This window comes from Fundulus heteroclitus, chromosome 1 (genome assembly GCF_011125445.2).
Source record: "Fundulus heteroclitus isolate FHET01 chromosome 1, MU-UCD_Fhet_4.1, whole genome shotgun sequence".
NCBI classification, from domain to species: Eukaryota; Metazoa; Chordata; class Actinopteri; order Cyprinodontiformes; family Fundulidae; genus Fundulus; species Fundulus heteroclitus.
The window spans coordinates 9,104,881-9,128,325 of NC_046361.1; the positions used below are offsets into that span (position 1 = coordinate 9,104,881).

Below are 23,445 nucleotides of genomic sequence, written 5' to 3' on the forward strand. Positions count from 1 at the left end.
CTTTATACTGTTACTTCAATCTGCATGTGGAACCTAGCCGTACTATAGATGGCAGCCGACTGTGTATGTAAACAAGATACAATTTGTATCTGCCTAAACTGTTCTCACACAGCAAAAAATGCATTACTAAGGATAAACTTAACCTTTGATGGAACAAAACTAATCAGTATGTACACAAAGTATGTGTAATGTTAGCCTGAAAGTAAATTAAAAGGAACCAGGTTTCAGCTGTGTTGTTTGTACGTATGTTCTCATCTATTACCATGCTAGCACAGTGCTACAGCTAACAAGAGCCTCGTTAGCCCGCCCACCCTTTGTAGTAGGGGACAGCTTCTGGGCCAGTCTTCTGCTTCCTAATGATTCTCCTTCGTTATAACACAGCTGAAATCTTGTGAACACTTGTTTTACGGAGTGCACGTTGGTGTCCAACAGATAGCACGAGTGAAAACAAAGCCGGCGCAAAGCACAAAAACATAAAACATAAAACCTAAAACGTGATCCCTGAAGGCAATTATCTTCACGCACCCCTGGTCCGAACTAACAATAACGCCCCTCCAAAACAAAACATCTCTCACACTTCGTGAGTTCACGTGCACAAACAAAAATCCCTTACTTTACATCACTCGTCTTCGCCCCCCAAAAGGCTTTCAGCAGCAGGGGCGCTTTCACAAAGCCTTTTTTCTTCCATCCCAGACAATGCACCTCCCCACCTATACTCTGCCAGGCATTCCTGAGTCTATCCTAGCTATCGAAAATGTCAAGAATGAGGAGAGAAGCAGAGGAGGGTAGCAACGAGCACTGCGGCAGGTAGAGTCTTGTCCCGCTGTGCGCGCTTCCCACAGTCTCCGGGGTTAGTGCCTGCGTGGAACGGATGGGATCTGACTTGACTCCCTTAATTAAAACTCCTCACTTGAACAAGCCTCAAAGCTCATTCTCCCCTGGATGAAGGCATTCGAGCTAATTATCAGGGCCAGTTTCACCACAAAAACAACAGAAGTTATAAAAGGGGACGGAAATGAGAGGCGTCCTCAGATATGACTTATCGGATTATCTGCACACGAGAAGATCCGTGGAAAAAGGTTCGACCTTTTCACACGCGCGTTTTAACATAAGTGGTGTTTGATTACTTTTTTTAAAATATTCCTCTGCCAGTAATCCTTCAACTTGAAAGACGATATGAGCAAAGTAGGTTATGCAAAGCAAACCCTGTCGGAATACAAAGCCCCAAAACAAAACAAAAAAAAAACAGCACAGTCCAGACAGTTTTCCAAAGCCAAGAAGCTCCCCTTTCCTCTTCAGGAGTCTTGAGGAGAAGAAGAAAAGGGGGCTGAATAAAAAGGTTAGCCGAGCAGTGTTTGGTGCCTGGACAGACCAACAGGAGAAAGTTTTATGTGTGTGCCAAATGCAACTTAACACTGCAAACAAGTTCCATCCATTGGAACATTTTGCCATCCAGAACCGGGAGGTGATTCATGCTATGCACCACCTCACCCCCCCCCCCCCTCCCCCCTCCTATACTGGCCAGCGAGTTACATCCAAACTCTGCACAACGGCAAAGCTTGTCGAGCAGCATAAAAAGTTAAATAGCAGCAGGTTCACTACTCGCCGGTATAGGGGGGCAAACCCCGCTACAGTCTGGAAGTCTCAGTCAGTCCTGAGATCTATTAGATACGGCCTCACGGTTTCTCCTACAAGAGCCTGACAAATTAGTTCTCGACCAAAAAGAGGAGATCAAAGAACAACAGATATTAATTAGCCTGTGTCATGCTGAACGCAACGTGATAAATACCCTCCAAAATCCACCACCGTCACATGTCGTCATCATCATCTCTCCACTGGTTTGAGACTTTCTTTTGACTGCGTGCCCTATGTGTGAAATGCATTATAATGAAGTTGAAATCCATAAGCTTGGGAAAAAAATTTTGCATGAACCTGAACCTCCTGAAATCCTCTGTCTGACCTAACAAGACGACCCAACGACAAGGGTTGAAAATCACTCTTTAACCCAAGAACCCGTGTTTGTACGAGTTGTTTATCGGCCACGCCTTCGTCAAGGCTTCATTGAAAGGTCACAGTAATAAAGTTTCGAAAATGACTCAGGTGGCTTTGCTTCATGAGGTTTGGGGAAGCTTTACCACACTGAGCCCGAGGCGGTCATTGTAGCAGCCACCTGTAACCGAATTCCTGGCTGCCTTTGGAAAACAGGACGATTTGTCCCACCGTGAGCTACCACGTGCTCAATACTCTAAGATGTACGCCAACATCTGCGCCGTAGTACAACTTTTCAGTCCAGGGGTACCGGTTTTTCCTTACTTTGAACGCAGTTCTCCACTTCCTCCAGGTTGCGAAGAGTAATCCTCATCAGGCTTGAGTTGAGCATCAGTTCATTCTTGTGGTCCGGCCCCACGGACTCCGGGGCGAGGTTGAGAAAAAATATGCGAGTGTCGCCTGTGGCCACTTGGTTGTCACAGATGCGAGGATTCCCGAACCCGCCGATCGTCAGTTTGTTGCCTCCATCCAGGAGGATCTCACGGCTGATGGCGGACTTCCCTTTCAGGTAACGCCACACTCTGACCTTCAGACAAGGAGGGATGTAAACAAAGAAAGGCACGTGTTTTACCAAATATTACAACAATAATATAAAGACATGTTAAAAACCTCAGGAACCTGGTTTCATAAGCGTTCACACCCTCAATCTAATGCTTTATTGAGTTTTAGCATTCTTTAGTTAGTCTATCAGCATCCCACATCATTATTTGACAATATCACCTTTGCAAAGTTATCCAACTCTACCAACATGTAAGGCAACTCTTGTCCACAGGACATCTTCAGGTAATTTAGTTGTAGTCTTTGGCTAGGCCATTCCACAACTTTATTTTCCTCTCATGTCCTTCATATGTTGATAAAGGTCTTTTTATTGATAGTGACAATAAGTCTAATTCCATCTGAAGAGGAGTAAACCTACAGCATGATGCTTCCACCATTACGTTTAACTTTGTGGGTATGCTGTTCTTTCGATAATGTTCCATCATATTTTTGTGTCAAATGCTAATTTAAGTTCAAATTTGGTTCCATCAGATCACAACATGTTGTCTGCGTTGGTTAGAGGAGAATACTACAGGTAAGTTTATTTGCTCTAAAGTTACCCAAAGAATCTACGGTAATTACAATGTAGGACTGGAAATAGACCAGTGTGGTCATAATAATGATGCTACAGCTACCTTTTAGCCATTAGCAGCCATAAACATCACCGGCTAACAATCCATTGCAAACTATTCAGCTTGTTTTCACTGGCGATTTCATCAGAGAAAGCTTGTTTGTGAGATTTGAGTCTCAGGATAGGAAGTCTTCATTTTTGTGACTAAAGTCCAAGTCACAAACTCCTGTCTCCAGCTGTAGTTTTGGCATATATAAAATCCTCTAGAAGTTTTAGTATCCTTCTCCTAGCTGCTACTTTCGTACAATCAGATTTATTTGATCCTTTGTAACCTCTCTACAAGCTATGAATTTAGTTAAAGGAGGCTTTATGACATCCCAATACCTGACATTTTAACTGGGGTGGGTACGCTTTTAGGATGCACCGTACAAAGCAGCAACTTTGACATTTCATACCACTAAATTCTAACCTCAATAAATTTTTTTTTTAAATCAAGACTTAAGAGTCAAGCAGTTTTTTGTGTGTGTTTTTGCCATGAAACAATCTCATTCGGATCCCGACTTAGTCTGTCTCGGAAAGCGAATGCATTTTTTTTGCTGACTGTCTGGAAAGGTTTGTGTTACATACTAGACATCTTGCCTTATTTCAGCATTTGGTGGGGGGTTTCTGTTTACAGGATGAGCCCTCGTGCCTCTAATCTGCCCCCATTCATGCGTTTGGGAGACGGGAAGTGGGGGGGGGGGGGGGGGGGGGGGTTGGGGGTGACGAGGAGCAAGTGAGCTGACCAAACACGACTTGTTTAATTGTCACAGAATATAGAGTGGCAAGCCACGAGTCAGCCATAGAGCAAACATTGCTCAATGAATGGGCAAAGGAAGGACGGTGGAAGTTGGGACCTCCTGACTAAATGTTTGGGTCATCGCAAATTCAAATACTTTTACTCATTTCTATGTATACCACTGGAAAATACATCAAATCACTGTCATAATTGTAATGTCAACATGTACAAATGAACTATTTTACCAGCCAGATGCACTTTTACTGCCCTTGATGCCCAGACCTGACATAAAATTAAGTGGCGGAAATTTTTAAGCACGGGGCAAGTGGGGGAAAAATACAGAGAGAAAGACAATATCAGCATTGCATTATTAAATAATAATGTTTGTCAAATATTGTGTACCCTGGGTTTTTATGGTGGCAGCAGTTTAAAAAGTTAACCGATAAGGCTTGAGAAGTTGACAGGATCCGATCAGATGACAGAATCGGAGCGCCCAAACCATCACACTGCCTCCGCCGGCTTGCCTTCTTCCTGTAGTGCATCCTGGGAGAAGCTGAAGCCCAGGGGAGCACGGCACACACGCACACAGCTATCCATGTGACGCAAAAGAAAGCACGATTCATTGGATCAGGCCGTCCTCTTCTGTTGCTAGTCCAGTTCTGATGGCCACGTGCCCACTGTCAGGATTCTGTCAGGTGTAAAGGGTCGGCATGTGCTACCCGAGCCGCCTGCGGCTCTACAGCCCCATCAGCAACAGACTGCAGCACGCAGTGTGTCATGACACCTTTAAACCAGAACCAGCACTTACTTCTTCAGCAGTTTGACCTACAGAAGCTTGTCCGTTGACTCTAACTCCACACCAGGCCAGCCTTCACTTCCCAAGTCCATCAGTGAGCCATGGCACGAACCTGTTGCCTGTTCCCCACCATTCCATCTTTAGACCATTTCTACTAGATAGCTGCAGACCACAGCAGAACTGGAACACCCCCACACGAGTTCAGGAGATGCATCACCATTTAAGCCATTTTTTTATCAAACTCTCTCAAGTCCTTCCTGCTGCCCATTTTTCCTGCTTCTTCTAACACATTAGCTTTGAGGAGGAAATATTCACTGGCAGCCTCCACCCACCATCCAGCTCCACAATGAAGAGAAGAGTATTATTTGCTTCATTTCATCAGTGGTCACAACGTTATGCTTGATCGGTGAATATAAACATTGCAAAGCAACACTGTCTCTCTAATGTGAGTCTCTGAGGGAACTTCAGAGGGAACTTTCACGATTTCTCCTCCCTAAGGACATGACTGCTCCTGCTGCAACTCCCAGGTATCTGGTCTGCGGTGCGATTTGTCAGCAGCACCGCGGAGTAAAACCAAGCCTCAGAATGTGATCCCTGCGGCTACAGGGGAAGTGACAGGTTGCATACTGTATTTCCAGTCCTTGGGGCGGTAGTATGGTGAGAGTGAACAATCGGGGCGCCTGCAGCTTCCTGCAGCCGTGTGTTTTTGGCTGACTACATGCGCGGTTAGGCCTGCCTCCTAGCTGCGTAATTGGTGAGTGGAGATGAAATAAGAAAAAAAAATGCGTGTACTTTAATGTGTTCCTGAAGGCTAAGTGGAACCGCCGCCAAACAGGAAGGTGTTTTTTCGGGAAAGCGAAAAAAAAACTGTGATTCTGCCTGCGGCGGACCTGATGGGACTTCTCAGAAGTCCGGTGAGCAGGTGTCTGAGCGCACCGCTGCTGCGGATCGCTGCGCGGACCACGCGTTTCCAAAAGTCTTACCTTGCATGAATAGGAGTTGTGCACCGGGTCCACGTTGAAGATTTCGTCCACGGTTCCAGTCAGGACAACGTTGGCTTCCTCCTCCCGGTCCTCCAGCTTTTTCTCCGGGCAAGTGGCGGCGCAGGGCGGCCACAGGGGAGCCACGAGCAGCCCCGCCAGGAGCAGCGCGGCCCGGAGAGTCCGCTGCGAAGCCATGACCACCGCACGACTGGACCCGGAGGAAAAGTTAACTTTTTTTTCTGCTTGGATTGAACCTGAGCCGCCCGGCGCGTTCAAAGACCCACTCCACAAGTATTTTTGTGAGCGTATTATTATTATTATTAATTCTTTTCTTAGATGTTGCGCGGAGTCCTCCTTTCCGCAACTTCCCTGCGTTTAAGCGGCGTCTCATTCACCTTGCAGCCCAGCTCGTCGCATCTGCAGCCAGGGTTCAAAATCCCTCTCTGCCGCCGCCGGCTGGGAGTCCAAGAGGAAAGAGGAGGGAGAAGGAGGGAGAAGGAGGAAGGGGCAAGGATCTCTCTCTCTCTCTCTCTCTCTCTCTCTCTCTCTCTCTCTCTCTCTCTCTCTCTCTCTCTCTCTCTCTCTCTCTCTCTCTCTCCCCCCTAAGGAATGTAAACTCTTCTGTCTTCCTCTCACACACACACACACACGCACACACACACACTCTTTCTCTCTCTCTCCATACACACACACACACACTTCAACAGGATTTCCATGCAATCTGAATTGCTGATCCCACAAGTGAAGTGAGGTGATGGTGGAGGGGCTGACGCCGGGATGCCTGCAGAAAGTGCCTATCCAACGCCGCCCCCAGTTGGACAGAGAGAGTCTTTACCCCTGATCCCTGCCAGGGACCCCTCCTTCCCGTGCCCCAGACCTGCACTTACACCTCACCTTCTTGGAGCGATTTCTGGTGGGTATTTAAAGTTGATCTGCCCACTGGTCCTCCGTGACATCATGACTACCTAGATGATTTTTTTTTTTGGACTGTTAATGATTTGACCTTCCAGAAGCAAGCACTGTTTTCCCCCTAATCAGGCCCGTATTAAGACAATGTGGTGCCCCTGGGCACTATACCTCAAACACCCCACCCCCCACCCCCCACCCTTACCCATGCTGTCCTACGGTCAAAAACATCAGACATAATCAAGGGGATTTCTGTAATGTAATTTACTATTTACTAACTTACACAACTACATGTAGGCATATGAGCAGTGAGCAATATTCAAATATCTCATTTTAAAATGTTGAAATAAAAAAATATTGATTTATTTATCATTTATTATTATTGTGACATCAGTGTTCACAAAACGAATAATGCATAGTCTTTCAACAATTTCAAGTAAATAGTATAATAATTTATGAAAAATAATTTTTAAAGCATGTGTCATGTGATGCACACCCCCCCCCCCCCCCCCCCCCCCCCATGGTTTGTGCCCCTGGGCACTGGTCCACTGGCCCTTATGGATAATCTGGCCCTGCCCCTAATGAATAGCTACTTAAGTGTATTTACCGGTCTTTCTTTTTCTTTTTTGTCCTATGCAGTTTTGCTCATCATACTGCTACTTATGACGACAGTGGAATAAAGCTTTGTTGCGCCAACCCAAGGTTATCAGCGGTCCCCATCTGGCAACCAAATTGAAAACATTCTGGAGACGGCCCTGACCAGAGGGGTTAACATCTTTCCAGGGTGTAAGATTTATAGCACATCAATCACAGATCATTTTGGTCCCTTCCTTAATGTCAGGTGTCTTTATATGAATATTGCTAAATTAGCAATCTAGTGAAATGTTGTTGGTACAACTATCAATAATGCCAAGAAATATTTAAATGTTTTTTGATGTTTTGGAAAAAAAATAGAATAAAGTTTCATGCCAGCTGCATGTAAAAAAAAAAGAAGCTTGATTCAGGGTGGAATGAATAATATAATCCAATTGTTGTACCTTAAAAACAGCTGAATGTTTTTTAGAGCAGAGTTGAAAAACGAGAAGTGAGGACCTTGATCAACGTCATAAACAGAGATCGACCGATACAGCAGCCGGGCGATATTTTTGGCCGATATTTTAATTTTTTTTCCCTGTATCGGTATCGGCTAATACGCATTCACATATCCATCAGCACATTCAGCAGCCATGCCTTAAGATCACGTGAAGCGCATAAATTGCCACTCCCTCCCTAGCAGAGAGTGGCTGGTAATGTTGTAAGACTGGATGCCAACAACAACAACGGTAAGTGTTGAACTTTTGACGTAGTTTAATTTATCTGTATCTGGCCTTTGAAAGTCTGTCTCTGTCTCGCTGTCAGCAGGGAACAGAGGTGTGTGTCTGTGTGTGTCTAAAAACCCACATCTGATCTCCAGCTGGTGAGCTGCCACTGCTGTAGGTGTTTGTTCTCATGGAGAATCATGTACCCACATGTCCGGTGTATCACTACATGTACGGCATCTACCTTTACATAAAATAATGTCCATAAAGTGCAGCGGTGGTCAGTGTTTTTTCTCCTCCTTCTCCCCATTGAACTAAAGAAGTTTCTTTCTCGCTGTGACACGTTCATCAAGTGCGAGAAAAGCGCTGCCATAAGAGTCGTGATGCACATTTTTTCTGTGTGCCTTTAAAACTGAGGTCTGAAGCTGATTATTATGCTGGTTTAAACTCAAGTTTTGAGACTTGTGTAACATTTGTTATTATTGTCATTTTTATCACATAAATGGAAGGAAAAAAAACAACAATATCGGCCTCAAGAATCAGCCACAAAAATTCGGCAGCACATATCGGGTAACGGTTAATAATCGTGTAAATAATCGGTATCGGCATTGGCCTTAAAAAACCTGTGTCGGTCGATCTCTAATCATCATATTTTATTACAGTGATAAGTCAGCATTTCTGAAGTGAGGTTATAATGATGTATCTGCTGCATTTGATAACATTTGTGACATCTTCATTCTGTGTAACCCAGATCAATGCAAAAGGGCCCAATGCCAAAGCGGACAGACACCTGTCATCTTAAAACAGCTTTAAAAAACGTATGTGTGCTTATGTGAACACTTGTTTATGGACCTTTAAACAGCCGTCAAGCTTGCATTGGACGGCCCGTGATTATTTAAACAGGAAATGGTCGTAAGAGGCAGTGCTCTGCCAATTCTCTTCCTGTGTGAAACGTGTGGTAAGAACAGAACATGTAAAATCTTAAGTGTCGGTGCTTATCTCCAGCGATCAATGGACGAGAGGTACACCGTGGACAGGTCGCCAGTCTATCACAGGCCGGTGGGTAACATATTAACCGTTTATAACATTCAAACAGAAAGTCACTGAACAAAATCTTGAACTAGTCCTTTAATGCGCTTACACTGAGCACAACACACGAAGTGCCCATTCCCCAATGACTGAACATGCAATTAGGCAATACAAAAGTTCTTAGGGACACGACAGACAGGTAACCTTTTGTTGCCGTATTTGTTTTTAGCACTCACGCTGCTCTGACACAATGACAGGGAGCCATATCACTCATAACAAAAGACTCAAAATCTGTTGGTATTTCCCTCCAAGGAGCCAGACTTTCCTAATCTTTTAAAGTGGTCCCAATCAATAGTTTTTCAGGGTATCTGGACGTCTTTCAAACTGTTTTTCTTTCAGTATATCAGCTTTTCCATCTTATTTTAGGTCCAGTTACTGTACCAGGCCATAACACCATATTCACAGCACATCAACAGTATATAATACTTTAAGACATAGGAAAAACTCCTGACCTGATGGAATCATCTATTTTCATTGATTAACTACTGTATACCAAGTTTCCAAGTTAAAGCTCTTTGGGAATGACCTGGCTTTTTGTTAAAATACTACTTTTAATTGTTTATTTATGACAGAAGGCTAGAAAAAAGGGGATCCAGTGGGTAATGTCTCCTAGTAACAATATCTCCCAACTTTAGCAGGTTTTTTATTCTTAAATGATTCATAGGTTAGAGTTAAGTTACATAAAAAAAAGTTTTTAGTCAGATGGAAAGAAAATAGATGACACAGCATTTAAAAACTGAAGAAAATACACTAAAATACCTTGAAGAACCACTGATATAGACCTTTTAAAAAAGAAATAAGAGTACCTGGTTCATTGGAAGCAAAATATGAAGCTGTGGCTTCATATTTTGGCTCATCCAAGGCTTTTGCACAGGTATTTATCCATCCAAGTGTTTTGAAGCTACAGTCAGGACTGTTTTTGATGTAAACTTGGGTTTAAGCATCAAAGAATTATCACCAGACATTCAGGTGACTGGGATTGTTTTAAGTCAGTCTTGCAGGTAACCTGACACCCACCAACGTCCCAATCAGCTCGTCCCCAGTTACCAATGGACATACCGTAAGTGCTAGAGCTGGTATGGGCCACCCCCCGTTTCAGAGGCCTGACATTTTATCCGCACTGTGTGTGTTTTGATGGTGGGATAACGACACACAGAAGAAAAAAAACGGACAATCTGATTTGAATAAGCAAGATAAACACAGTCCTTGTCCACATTGTGTGTGTGAATATGTACGGTATCAAAACAGAGATATCCTGCTCCGGACATCAGGTCCACAGGCGTTTATGGTGACAAAAAGTGGGATTTTTTAAACCAGTTCTCAACATGGTTTTCCTTTTAAAACTTGATTTTATTCGGGGGAAGAACTGTCAGGGAATTTTATTTATTTATTTATTTTACTTATTTGAGTGCCTTTGCCCACCTAAGTGAAGATGGTTCCTGCACAATCTTCATATCTATCAAAATTGGCATTAATTGTTTGTGCTATGTTAGTGCTGGCTTGTGATGATAAAACTTTAATTTGTGCACCTTTTATTATTTTCAGGATAAACATAAAAAATAGCAGAGGTCATCAAAGGTCAACCCACCTCCTTGCATGAACTAAGTCAAACAAAATTGCTGCCAATATATTTCCCTTGATTTGATTTTTAATTGAACTTGTGCTTGTGACACCTTCATTTAAACATATTAATGTTTAAAGGTAATCCAAAGGTGAGAGTGAACTGTCAGCAACAAGATACATAACTATCAGCCCAGCACTAACAAAAACCTTAAAGGCACAAAAGAAGTGCAAACTGCTTTGATGACCATTGTAAACTTGAATACATATCTTCAGAATGGCAGGGACAAAAAAAAAAACATTATTGCTCCTCAAACCTTTTAAACCATTTTAATTCAATATCAAAAATATGAGAGGGCAGGTTTTATGGCGCCCAATGAAAGCAGGACTCTCTGGGCTGGAAGCCATGTGCCTCATAATATAAGCTTAGCTTTTGCTTTGTTTTCAAGGAGCCAAACTTTGTTTTAATGGTCTTTCAAATTTATTCCCCACTTTGGCTTCGTTTTTGGTCCGTTTCCTTTGCCTGACCATGGCAGCATGCTGTCTTTGAGAGACAAGGGGAAAAACATTGCAAAGTACTAATCTAGAACCTGTGAACCCTTCAGCTGATCCCCTCCTGTTTGAAGTTTTCTGCTAGCTCTTTGGGAGTCTGCTTTTTGGAGATGAAATAGTATTTTGTTTTTCGGTGTCATGGTTAGTAGAAACAACTAGACAAAAGCCTACTTTGAACACATCCAATGCGGCCCTATTTGCTGGAAAACTACAAAAACAGTGAAGCTGTTTTAATGGGGTTTTCAACTTTTATTTGTCAAAAAATGTATACATCACAACTGTTTAGGGGATCGTGTTTTGGTCAAGCACTGCTATAACAGCCACGCTCGAAATCTTTTGAATTTTTATTTTGTTAACCTCAATGATATTACCACCTGCTGGCACAGCAAAGATATTACAACGTGTCCGTTGTTCCTGATGAACTTCATAAGTCCTTTTTCACTTGTTTTTTTTATAAACTTTATAACTTTATCATTCAGTTCAGATCCCAAGGCCTATAGGGGCTTTTCCTCCCATCAGATAACTACATGTGACAAGATCACCAACACAAATAAAATGTTTTTACTTTGGGTTCTTTTGATGGTAAAATCTGTAAATGATAAGATGCTCCACTGTAAGATCATCCCAGTCATCAAAGATCCAGATTCAACATGTGTCATATGTTATTAAAGCATCCTATGTTTCAGTCTTTAAATGGAACCATATGTTTTGGTTCTGTCAGGGCTTTTCCTTTTCATGGAGGGCATACAGTAAATTTCCTTCAAAAAGCTGTAATTTTAGCTACTGATCTATTCCTGGAAAAAAAAACTGGCTTGGTTATGCAGAGTGGCTGATGCGGATGGTTTCAGATATTTATTCAAGAATGTTCCAGCAGAGACAGCTTGGAGTAATTCCAATATAACTCTTGAAAGATAAATGATTATTTGTCACCGAATGTTTTTGTGCAACAGCTTACTGATGAACTTCCTCTTCAACATCGTTGAAACAAAAATAATTTCCAAAGTAATCTGATGACATAATGTGAAATTACAAGCTGGAGCCAAGAGGGGAAGGCAGACACTGGTCTGTGAAAACATTTTCATTGACCTTCATGTTGGAAGATATTCTCTGTAATAGCAAATGAGCAATTTAAGCCAGAAAGTATACCAAAATACAAAAATAGTGTACAGCAGGTCATCGTGTAGTATTACTTCTTCTTTGTATTGGAGTTGGACAGGGATTGTTATTGTTGTTAATGTTATTTGAAATAATAAGATAAGATAAGATAATGAGATTCTTAGTTTTTCTGCTTAAAATTGGAAGTTTAAATACAAACACTCAATGTAGTTTCATTTGTTTGTATAAACCCTACAATCTGACTCTCAAGGCCAAAGTACCAAAACAAATATATGAATACTTTTTTTTTTTTACAAAACCAATAACAAAGAATAAATCTCCTTAAAGCCTTTTGTCTCTGTGGATTTGTTTATGTTTTTTTTTTTTATTAACTAGAGGATGCAAGTCTTTCACATAACTTATTAAAGGAACAATAAGCGAAATTTCATAATTTTAGGTAGAAAGAACAAAAAAAAAATTTTACAATGAATTTAGAGTAAATGTGATCAGTGACATGGGAACCGGGTGAGTCTGGTCAGGGAAATGTAGAACAGCTGCAAGTGAGGACTGAGCAGGGGAACTGAGGGAAGAAGAATAAAGCCAGCTTCACAGTGACCACGTCAATGTCCGCTCCATCATCCATCACAGAATGTGCCGAGCTGCAATGATTCTGTCCTGTATCCCCATCATCTGTTGTTGGGCTGGCTGGTTGTTTGCAACTCTCAGTTCTGCTCGATTCTGCTAATTAGTGGGGCAGCCACACATGTGCCGTCCCTAATCACCTGCATGGTTTTCACCTGTCATCCTGCCTATATCTACCTGCCTCCCACAGGCAGGCTCTGCCAGATGGCCGAAAGCCATTGAGTGAGTAGCTGTCCAGCGTTCACAGTTTGCATTGCCTGTTCTCCTGATCTAGTACTCATTTTGGATTTCCTTGTTTTGCCTTACCCTGTCTGGATACCTCATCAGCTTTCTGATACTGGACACGACCTGGACTGTATTTGACCTTGTTTACTGTCCTGCCCTTTGGACCTGTCTGCTGTCCTTTGCCTGCCTGCTCCGTGTGTGACCCTTGCCCGTCTCACAGATCACTGTCTCCAGCCTATTCCGCCCATCACCTCCTGCTGTGTGCTGCCAGCTGTCTGTACGACTTGCCTTCAGCTCCTTTCTGGAAATGTCCTGCCTGTGCCAAGTTTCTATTTATTGTTTTATTTTTCTAATGAACCTTTTAAGCACAAGCACCCTGTCTGACTTGAATATCACATTCTCTCGTCTGTCTGGTGCATTTTATCGTGCAGCAATCCACATTGGAACCGTGTAGGAGGCATTCATTCATCCAGATACCCTCCCCTCTTATTTTGAAACGTTCCAGATCTGCTTTACTCTTCCTGTGTCTGACTTCCTGTCTGGCTCCTCTGGTTTTTAGAAATGTATACTTTTTGCACAGTCATCTGTCAAAAATAGACTTGATCTGTATCTCTGACGGTAGACGAAGGAGGGCTGTACGTCATGCTGCAGCGGCATATAGTCGGTAGGATTTACTGCGTCGACTAGAATAGCTTCTATTTGCAACTGAGAGAAAAACGCACAGATGACAGTGTGAATGAGGGGTAATAAACTCTGAAAACACACAGGGGTTGATTTAGACACAGAAGGATGAAAAGCCTGTAACTATTATAAGAGAATAAACCTAAATGCACAGAGAAAAGAAGTCAGATATAAGCTAGCTCTTTAAAGATAGACTGGAGCAAACTGGAACTTCAAGTTTGATCAATCAAAAATTTTAAGATAAATAATGTTCATCTTCTAATCTAAAGACAGGCGAGACCATCTTAACCAAGCCAGACTGATCTTGTGTAACAGTCTCCGTTCTGCATATGTCAATCTGGGACTGCTCCCATCGAATCCGTTTGGACTAAGGAAGGATGTTCAGCAGAGCTTTCTGAACTGATTGGATGAAACAACACCTAGCGCCCACCTACCAAGGGTTGGTTTTAGCCAATCACGGTAACAAATAAAAATGTAAGCAGCAATAGTCATGAGAAACCACAACAAGGTAAGCTAGTCAAGACAATTTCTGCTGTTCTTCTTTCATAAATGCACCGCATGCATCCTCCAGTACTGCCATGTTTAAGTTGGTTCACCAGCTATGGCTTTTCGTCACAGCTGTATTTCCCACCATAAACCGAACCGTTTTTGGTTCAGTTACGGTTGAAGCGGGAGCGGTACAAGATAATACCGGGAGAATTCAGCTTGCAGGCAAGTTTAAGAGCATCTCACTTGTTCAAAAACTGGACCTGTTGGTCATTTTTAGTTCAACTGAAGTAATGCTAGATTCAGCTAGAGAGAATAACAAAAAATGAGATTCAGACTGGAGTTGAACAAAGAAAAATTCTAACAACTAATAGCAAACCAACAGTACTCCACATGAGACACCAATTAGTAAGAACTTAAGAGGGTGGGTACATGTTTGGACCAGAGCCTGAAAAGGCTGCGGGTTGAACCATTACAATGTATATTAAGACATTGAAAAGACCATTAAAGACCATTGGTAAAATATCATGGGGAATACAATGCATACGCCAACCATGAAGGTTAAGACATAAACGTTGGGCCAAGTGCAGGCAGGAGGACGGCAGTCTCATTTTGAGCCAATCTATTAATGGATTAAAAGGACATAATCAAAAAGCAAATACAATGTTTTCTACCTATGAATATGGAATGATCTTATTGAAATGGTTTGGGAATGTTTTTGCAATCTTTCTTACGTTAATGGATTGTCAATAGTTGCTTTTTTTTTAAGGTCATTGCTTTTTTGGAGGTGGTTGCCCCTGACTCCTACACTGTCATAATGACCCCAGCTCTTAAAGAAGCCACAGCAGATGAATCTATATTCATCATAATTTCCTTGATTTAGACACCATTTTGATGATAGTTAGCACAGGAGGTCTGCTGCACCTGGGAAAGGTCGACTTTATTCAAGCCGGACAAAAGAGCTGCAACTTGAGAGCTGGAACATGTAGCTGCCAATTTGAACGCCGTCCAGGGGCTGCATTTGACTAAGCAGCTGCATTGCTGCACCCCTGTGTGTGTTTGCATGCTGGTCAATCAGAGAGTCACAGTGCAGCGCGGCGCTGAAAGCCAACCCAGCCTTCTGGCTTACGTTCTACTCATGTAAGCGATATCTTCCACTGTGTGCCGCATAAATAATGCACCATCTCTCTCTAAGTTCCTTTTTTTTTTTGCCCAGGCGGTTGTTCTGGCTCCGCACCCCTTGATTCTAATAGTTCTGGCTCATTTCCTCTGCTCACTAAGTTGTGCTTTCATCTCAAGTCATTTCGTTCTGGGGAATGTGCAGTCCGATCATACTTTAGGCGCACCGACAGAAAAAGACATTCCAGTGTTATCACATGAGGCTGCTGGTGCTCTCTTGTTGTTCTGGGAGACAGGCCTACACCTCTTTATCAGGTATCAGCTTGAGAACGGTGGAGGAAGACTCAGATGCCTGGCATCTATCTGACTCAGATTACAGAGTTGGTGTTTGGTTTCCTCTCTGCGTCTGTTTTGGCCTGGTTGGAGATGAACCACCACTGTGATGTGATTGGTTGAAAAAAGGCCTTTAGACCAAATGGCAACACATTAGGAGCTTTTTTTTCTTTTTCCAGATTCAAATACTACATCAACAGATGGTTATCAAATGGGTTGCACTGTCAAATACAGGCTTGGAAAATAGATTTGTGTCCTTAGATTTTAATGTTTTGTTGTTTCGTGATAGAATAAGATAAGACCTAACCGTAACTAGGAAGGAACAAAACACATTTTTCAAACTTATTCACAAACAAAGATCTGAAACGTGTGGCATGCATTCGTACCCAGAGCCCATTAATCAGACACCACTAAATAAAATCTAGGGCAACCTAAAGACTCTGCTGATGTGTAATTTAATGTCGGTAGGTCCCACTCTACCATGAAAGCCACAAAAAGCTATTTTAGAGAACAAAAAGCATCACAAAGACCAAGACAGAGAACAGACAGATCTGGACGAAGGTTGTAAGGAAGTCTAAGCCATGATTAGGTTATAAATCAATTCCCCGAGCTTTTAAGACCTGTCGTTGCACTGTTTATTTCATCATCTGAAGATAAAGTGAAGATTTCAGCATAACAGCAAACCTACATGGACATCCATCGTGATCATCCATCTAATGCAGGGGTCACCAACCATTTTGAAACTGAGAGCTTCTTCACCAATACTGTGCCACATAAAGGGCTACCAGGACTGGCATTTGAACTAAAAGAGTCAGCACTAACTATCAAACATATTTCCAAAGCTGTTTTTTTAAAGATATTGTCATTTTTAAATCTCTATAGATGTAAAAAATAGAGCAACAGGCTAAAATTAAATTTTAGGCGCAGCTGACTGGAGGGTTGTGCTAGTTTTAGAATGGGCTTGGGGGCTACCTGGTTCCCACAGGCACCATGTTGGTGAACCCAAGGAGGATGTTGAGCACATCAGCAGCTAAGACGCTCATGCTAATTTTGGACAATTTGCAGAGATCCAAAGATCCGGTGTGACATCTAATTACAGGACAACTATTAGTCATCCAGTCGGCAGAAGTGGTTTATCTCTATACCTGACTAGGGCTGGAGCTTACCATAGTCAGACATGGCCAGCCTCTTTGGATCAATGTAAAAAAAAAAAATGCTATGTTTGACAGAAAACTCATGCTGCACATCACCCTGAATACACCATCCCCGACATGAAACACGATGGTGGCAGCATCATGCTATGAGTGTTATAATGGAATGGTTTTGGTCAAACAATATCCACGTGTTAGAATGACCTAGTCAAAGAGCAGAGCTTGATTCAATGGAGAACTTTTATTTGAATATTAAAATTGGACCATATATTATCTTATAGCTGTATCTAGTAAGGTCGTTAGTATCATTGAAAAAAGGAGAAATATACATCTACTGATGTTAAGAAATTAAGAATTTATTGTCAGGCTCCCCAGGAGTTTGATTATTTAGTATTAGGTTCCTAGGGATCCTGCAGTTTTGTGTATGTGTTTGTGTTCTCGCTTTCTATTATTTATTTATCAGTCTGTTAGATTTGCTTCCTGTCAGTTTCAGTTAATTGATTTTAGTTGATTTTGGTAGTTCTGTTAAGAAAACTAAATTCCACTGGAGAAGTGAACATATGTATTACTATTACTATTATGTAAAATGAACGTGCTGGAAAATAACAAGGTGAACGTGATACAACTTTGTTCTTTATTGGCTCTTTTCTTATTTACTGTCTCAGAGCGTGAAACATATTCTAATATTCCAACATCCTCCACACGCAGACATGTTTCTAATTGTTGGTGTTTCTCCGAAACCTTTGCTGTTTAGGCAGCAGTTTGGTGTACTGATACACACGGAATCCGTACTGAACCTCAAGGAATATACTTGGGGAAACCAGCTAATTTTGCACAATTACAAGTTGTTTTTAATCTACTATACAAACCGGGAAAAGGCTTGCTCAGAGCTGACTGGCTTCCAGAAAGATTTATTCAGCTTCATTCATACACTGCATTCTAATTGGTTTAGTACACTGTAGATGAAATTAATTAATTTGCTCATTTTTGGTCCTTGTATGAAGAAAGAATCATTTCATTCCTGTTTAGCCCATCTATACATTGGGACACTCAGCTTCAGGCTTTCCAAACCATTAGGCATTGAAAATGTTCAGTTTATATGTTTACAATCTAAGTAAAAATGTCATTTCAAATCTTAAATGGATCTGTGTTCAGTTTAGCATAATGTAATTTAGGTTTGAACTGTAGTGTAGGTATTTTAATTAGTATATAGCTAGTGTTTTACTAGGCCTGTAGTTTATGGCCATGTTTCCTTACAGTACTGGCACTGTGCACAAAACAAGGGACTCAGCTCTCCACTGATTGGAAGAAGCAGTAAAAAATCTATTAGTTATCCTTTGACAACTTATTGTTTTTGGCTTCCCAACGGCCATGGCATCCTGGGCAGTGAGCCACTTCACCGATCTCAGCAACCACTCCTGCTTTTACTTCTAGTGTATATTACAAACAGATTCAGTTAATGCTGAACTCTGTTTTTTTTTTTGTTTGTAACATATGCTTATTGAACAGCTGCAGCCTGTTGAGATACTTGCTCTGTTAGTGTGAATTGCATGTTTTCCAAAATGCTTTGTAAATCCATCCAGATTTCCCAAAAAACTGCAGGGACGGAGCAGAGAGGTAAAAGGCTTTCAGTAAACAGGTTGTTGTTGTTGGCTGTCTGACAACATGCCAGGTTGTGCTCAGCTTCGTGGCGTCAAGTCTCAACATGAGAGGGGGCTTCACACCTGGTTTTGTTCTTGTACGTTTAACAGGAATGGCAGTTTAATCCTCTGCAGAGCTCTGTGCCGTTCATCTTTCTTTCCTCTGTGTTAGTCAAAAGGTATGAAACCCATGGTAAGCTACAGAGAAGGTTATCACAACATCGTTAAAGCTTTTAATTGGAGCCAGAGGTACACTGTGCATCTAAAGAAAGTCTTGCAGAAACCTCTCTTTTTTTCCCTTTTATTCCCCCTAAATGTTCGAGATCATTAAACAAATGTTTATACCAGATAAAGATAACTTGAGCAAATACAAAATTAAATTTACACTTGATAATTTAATTCATTTAGAGAAAAAAGGTATCAAAACCAACCTTTATGAACAAGTAATTGCCCCTTTAACCTAATAACATGGTAAATGGCCTGTACTTGTATAGCACTTTATCAATCCTGAGGACTCCAAAGCGCTTCACATTACATCCATTAATTCACACACTGATGGTGGTGAGCTACGCTGCTGCCACAGCTGCCCTGGGGCCCACTGACAGAAGCGGGGTTGCCGGACAATCGGCGCCATCGAGCCCTCTGACCACTGGTAGCAAGCGAAGCGGGTGAAATGTCTTGCCCACAACGACTAAGACAGATGGACTGGTGGTTTGAACCGACAATCCACCAGTTACAGGGTGAACTCCTACCTGCAGCCACTACTGCTCCATAATAACAGGTTTTGCCATCTTTAGCAACAACAACTGAGATCAAGCGCTTGAGATGCCTGGTAATGAGTCTGTGGGGAATTCTGGCCCACTGTTATTTGTAGAGTTGTATTAATTGAGAGATTTCACTTGGTTTTGTAGCATGAACAGTCTGCTTAATGTTATGCCACTGGATTTCAGTCAAATGTAAGTATCCACTCCAAAACCTTCCCCTTTTTAACCTATCAGAAACGGACTTGCTGGGGTTCTTCGTCTTACTGCTCTGCCGTGTGATCTGTCAGAGCTTCAGGAATGGCTGACTGGAAATTCTTCTTTAGGATTCTCTGATATAGAGCAGATTTCACAGTTTTCATCAATAATAATGAGTCATCCAATTTCTGAAGCAGCAGTACAGCTCCAGACCATCGCATTGCCATGGCTGTCAGGATGATACGCTTTTTTTTTTTTTTTTTTTTTTACAATTCTGTGTTAGTTTTACATCAGATATAACAGACATAAATGTTCAATAAAGTTTGACTGTTTTTTTTCTCAACATATGATAAAATATTTTCCCTAAAGTATTGGAGGGTCATCAAATTTTTTTTTTTTTTTTTTTTTAGTAAATATGAGACAGACCCTTAATCTTTCTCATTGGTAGCATTTGTGACCAGAGTCCTGTGTCCTCTTATTGTTGAATCGTGGACACCAACTTTGACTGAGGGAAGTGAGGCCTGAAGAGCTTTAGATGATGATACATTATTGGAAGACATTTGGTACACTGGCCAATTTTGGGAAAGTTACTCTGCATTAGGAGGTAATGGTCCTCATACAGTAAATGTATCTGGGTAAAATTTACTCAAATTGAAGAAAATTTACAAAGATTTACAAAAATGTACAAAAATAATGTATGGTCCCTCGAAAAATTTTTATTCAATTTTAGTAAATAGTTACTCAGACAAATGTCCTGTCCATTGTGTTCACAAGAGTCCCAAAACCATAAAACTACTTTTTAGCCCCTTTACAGACTTCCTAATGAGTTATTGAATTATTTCTTTAGATCAGGGTATGATGTGTTGCTTTTTGGGATTTTAAAGCCTGCTTCATGTCGTCAGACAGGTTCTCTTATAGTTTGTTCTTGTTTAGGACTGGCGGTAATCAGCCCTGAGTATGGCAAGTAAAACTGAATTAGACCTTCCAAAGAATGTGGTTAATCTGAATAAATTCCTGATTTAACAAAGGGGGTGGAGGGCTTTACCAGATGAGGCCAAGTTGTAGATAATTTTTTTTCTCTTAATAAATTATAAATTCAAAATTATAAATTTATAGCTTGAAAACTGCTTCTATTGTTTAAGAATATTTTCAGATATTTAAAGCTGGGATGAAAAGAGTATTAAAAAGTAATCGAGAGAAAGTCACGGGTGAAATAATTTCTTCACCGTACCACTTCTTTTGCTTCTTCCTCGCATAAGTGAATATGTAATCTTTCCAATGATACCCTCGGGGTCCTTTAGGTTTTCCTCCATTATTACAAGGTATCTTATCTCTGTGAACTGCCATAGATAGGGTTAGGTGGAGACAGGATAATGTAGTGTCTGTAAGGAAGACCATGCCGAGTGAGTTTGTCTCATTCTAAATAAGGAGCCAGATAAAGTCCCATTGCTTACTTATGTCAAACAAGGTGAATGTAGTTTGGTAAATGATTCTTCAAAACTGTGCTGTTGTGGGTCTGCTACACATTTAGCAGTGATTGCAGGGTGTTACAGATGGAAACCTAACCTGGTATGCAGTATGCAAGCACATGTTTCTGTTAATTTATTACATGCCGAAACAGCTGGTACTTGTTTGCTGGCCATATTGACAAGCCGTGAGTGATAGCGAGCCTCCCTCCATCAGTTTGTGACGTTCATCTGCTCCCGCTCATTTATGCGAAGTGGCCACAAATTTACAGATGGCCATTTTGCCTAATGGATACCGTTCGTTCACTCCCACTGCAGGCTTTGGCAGACGCTATCCTGGGCCCATTAAGAAATGAGTCCACAGCCATGCCATCGGAGACAAATGACGGCAACGGAACCTGAGCGACTCCTGCCTGAGTCAACACTGCTGGGCTCATTCTGCGTTCGGTTTCAGTCGGCTACTGACGCGGTAATGAAGGCATTATGATGCAAAACCCGCCTAATACTGATACTGCACCTCGTCATCTCATCCCTGTTTGGCAGATTTGAGGTCACAGGACAAAATATGATCAACTGTCAGCTGGTGGAAGCATGGATACCATTTTAAATGCACCGGCATCATTCATCGTAATAATTAATACAAAAGAAAAAGGCTATTTTGATGCGGATGAAACGTTACAAAAATTAAGTAAATAGGTTGGACTTGAAATTCCTCTGCAAGATAGGAATTTAGATGTAGTGGGTAAAGAAATCTGTCTTTGCACCACAAGGTGGGCTCTGTAGGTGTATGTGTGTCTGCAACTGTCCTTGCTAGGTCATAGAGCTGAGCAGAGTTCCCGAAGACAAACTAAGCACTCTGGCAGGAAAATGCAGCATCATCATGGAGTCCACCTCTACAGGGTGTTCGATCTAAAGCGCTTGTCAGGTTGCATTAGCTAAATGGCCACTGCATTGTCTCTGAGCCACGGTGCACTTTTTCATCTGATCAGCCTCGCTAATTGAATTCGGCTTGACAGCTTAATCATTTAGGTCTGAATTTGGATCTAGCTGTGTTTAAAGGAGTGCATCTAAGATTACTGTAGGAGTAACTATTCAAAAGTCAGGTGAAGAGCCAGCTGGGGTGGCTGTAACAGAACATCTGTGGCAGTCTGGACCTCTCCAACCTTGGCTTAACCAAATGAGAAGGTCCCTGTGATGTGGAAGACGCATCTGTCCTCATTCCACATCATAGTAGTTCAGGAGAGACTCCTATTGGCGCACCTGAGTAAGCACAAGCAATTTTCAGGACCCCTGCATCGATCGGATGGCTTGACGACTAGCTGACAAACAGGGTCCTGGTAGTCAGTGACAGTCCTATATTATGCAGAAATACCCAGATGACTCTGCAGACATTGAATGTATTAGAGAGCTGTTAATCTTTTGTTTGTTTTTCAACACAGAAACTGATATAATAGCAAAATGTCGTAAAAAAAATTCTTAGTCGTTTAAGTAAACATTGCTTTTCTGTCTGTTAATGGTATTGTTATTCATTTAGGTAGTTATCTGAATAAAACCATTTTATATGTTCTGCTCTCAGTAGATATTTCACACAGGAAGAACATTAGTGGTGCACCAGCTCTAACCTCCATTCTCTGTGTTGATATTCATAACAATCCAGCTCCAAAGGGACAATGGTTCAAAGGTAATAAATAGCATTTTTCATAAATCATTGTTATGTTTTGAGGCTGAAGTTGTTTTAGATGGTAGATGTCTGTTTTGCGTTTGGCCCTTCTTAGAAAAGCTGTTAGCCTTAACCTCCAGGACCAACTAATCTAGATTTCTGCTAAGCAAAGACACCCAGGGCATTTTATCTCCATAAAACCAGTTTTAGGGATAAACTGGTGCTAGTGTTTGCTTAGCAAAAGTTCCCAGCGCTGCATACTCTGTTGGCTCTGGCCCTCTAAAACTGGTTTAATTTTAGCACTAAATTTGTTCTGGGCCAGACGAAAGAACAGCTTTTGGACTTACAGACACCCAAACAAAATATTATAGACTCCATTTATAGAGCTCCAGATTTATCTTAGTTTTTTTTTTTTTTTTCCATCCATGTAATTTCAGAAAAAACTGAAAAGGCATCAGAATACCAGCTCACCATACAGCTCTGGTGAAACACTGGAGCGACTCTGGCAGAAAAGCTCTACAAGAGACATAACATACTAACTGCTAATAACTTTTCACAGAACCACACTTAAATAGACTGGATATGTCCCTCCTATTCCATGTCTCATGCAAATTATTTATTTTGCATTTTTTTGGAAAAGGCATTCATTAATGTTTCCAGAACAAAAACTATGCAGCCACATTACTGCCTTATCTGACATGGTTCCGACAAATTCTGCAACAGAGGTCGCTTTTTGAATGCTCTATACTGAAGACAGGCATGTTGCCCAGGCAGGTGGGCAGATACATTCAGACCAGGATATGGTCCTGGGCTGTCGCCAGGTAGGGGGATAAAAGCCGCCTCCAGCACCCAGAACCAGATGTTACCTC

The 23,445-nt window shown here is 41.7% G+C and overlaps 1 protein-coding gene across 1 annotated transcript in view; it reads right to left on the reverse strand.

Moving 5' to 3' along the window:
- Positions 1-5,947, reverse strand: part of agrn (agrin) — a gene marked incomplete in the record, with an annotated part of 352,884 nt that extends 346,937 nt beyond the window's left edge. Inside the window, 2 exon segments of the mRNA XM_036129007.1 lie at positions 2,314-2,575; positions 5,715-5,947. Coding sequence (XP_035984900.1) covers positions 2,314-2,575; positions 5,715-5,909 — 457 coding nt within the window.
- Positions 5,948-23,445: the final 17,498 nt, after the last annotated feature.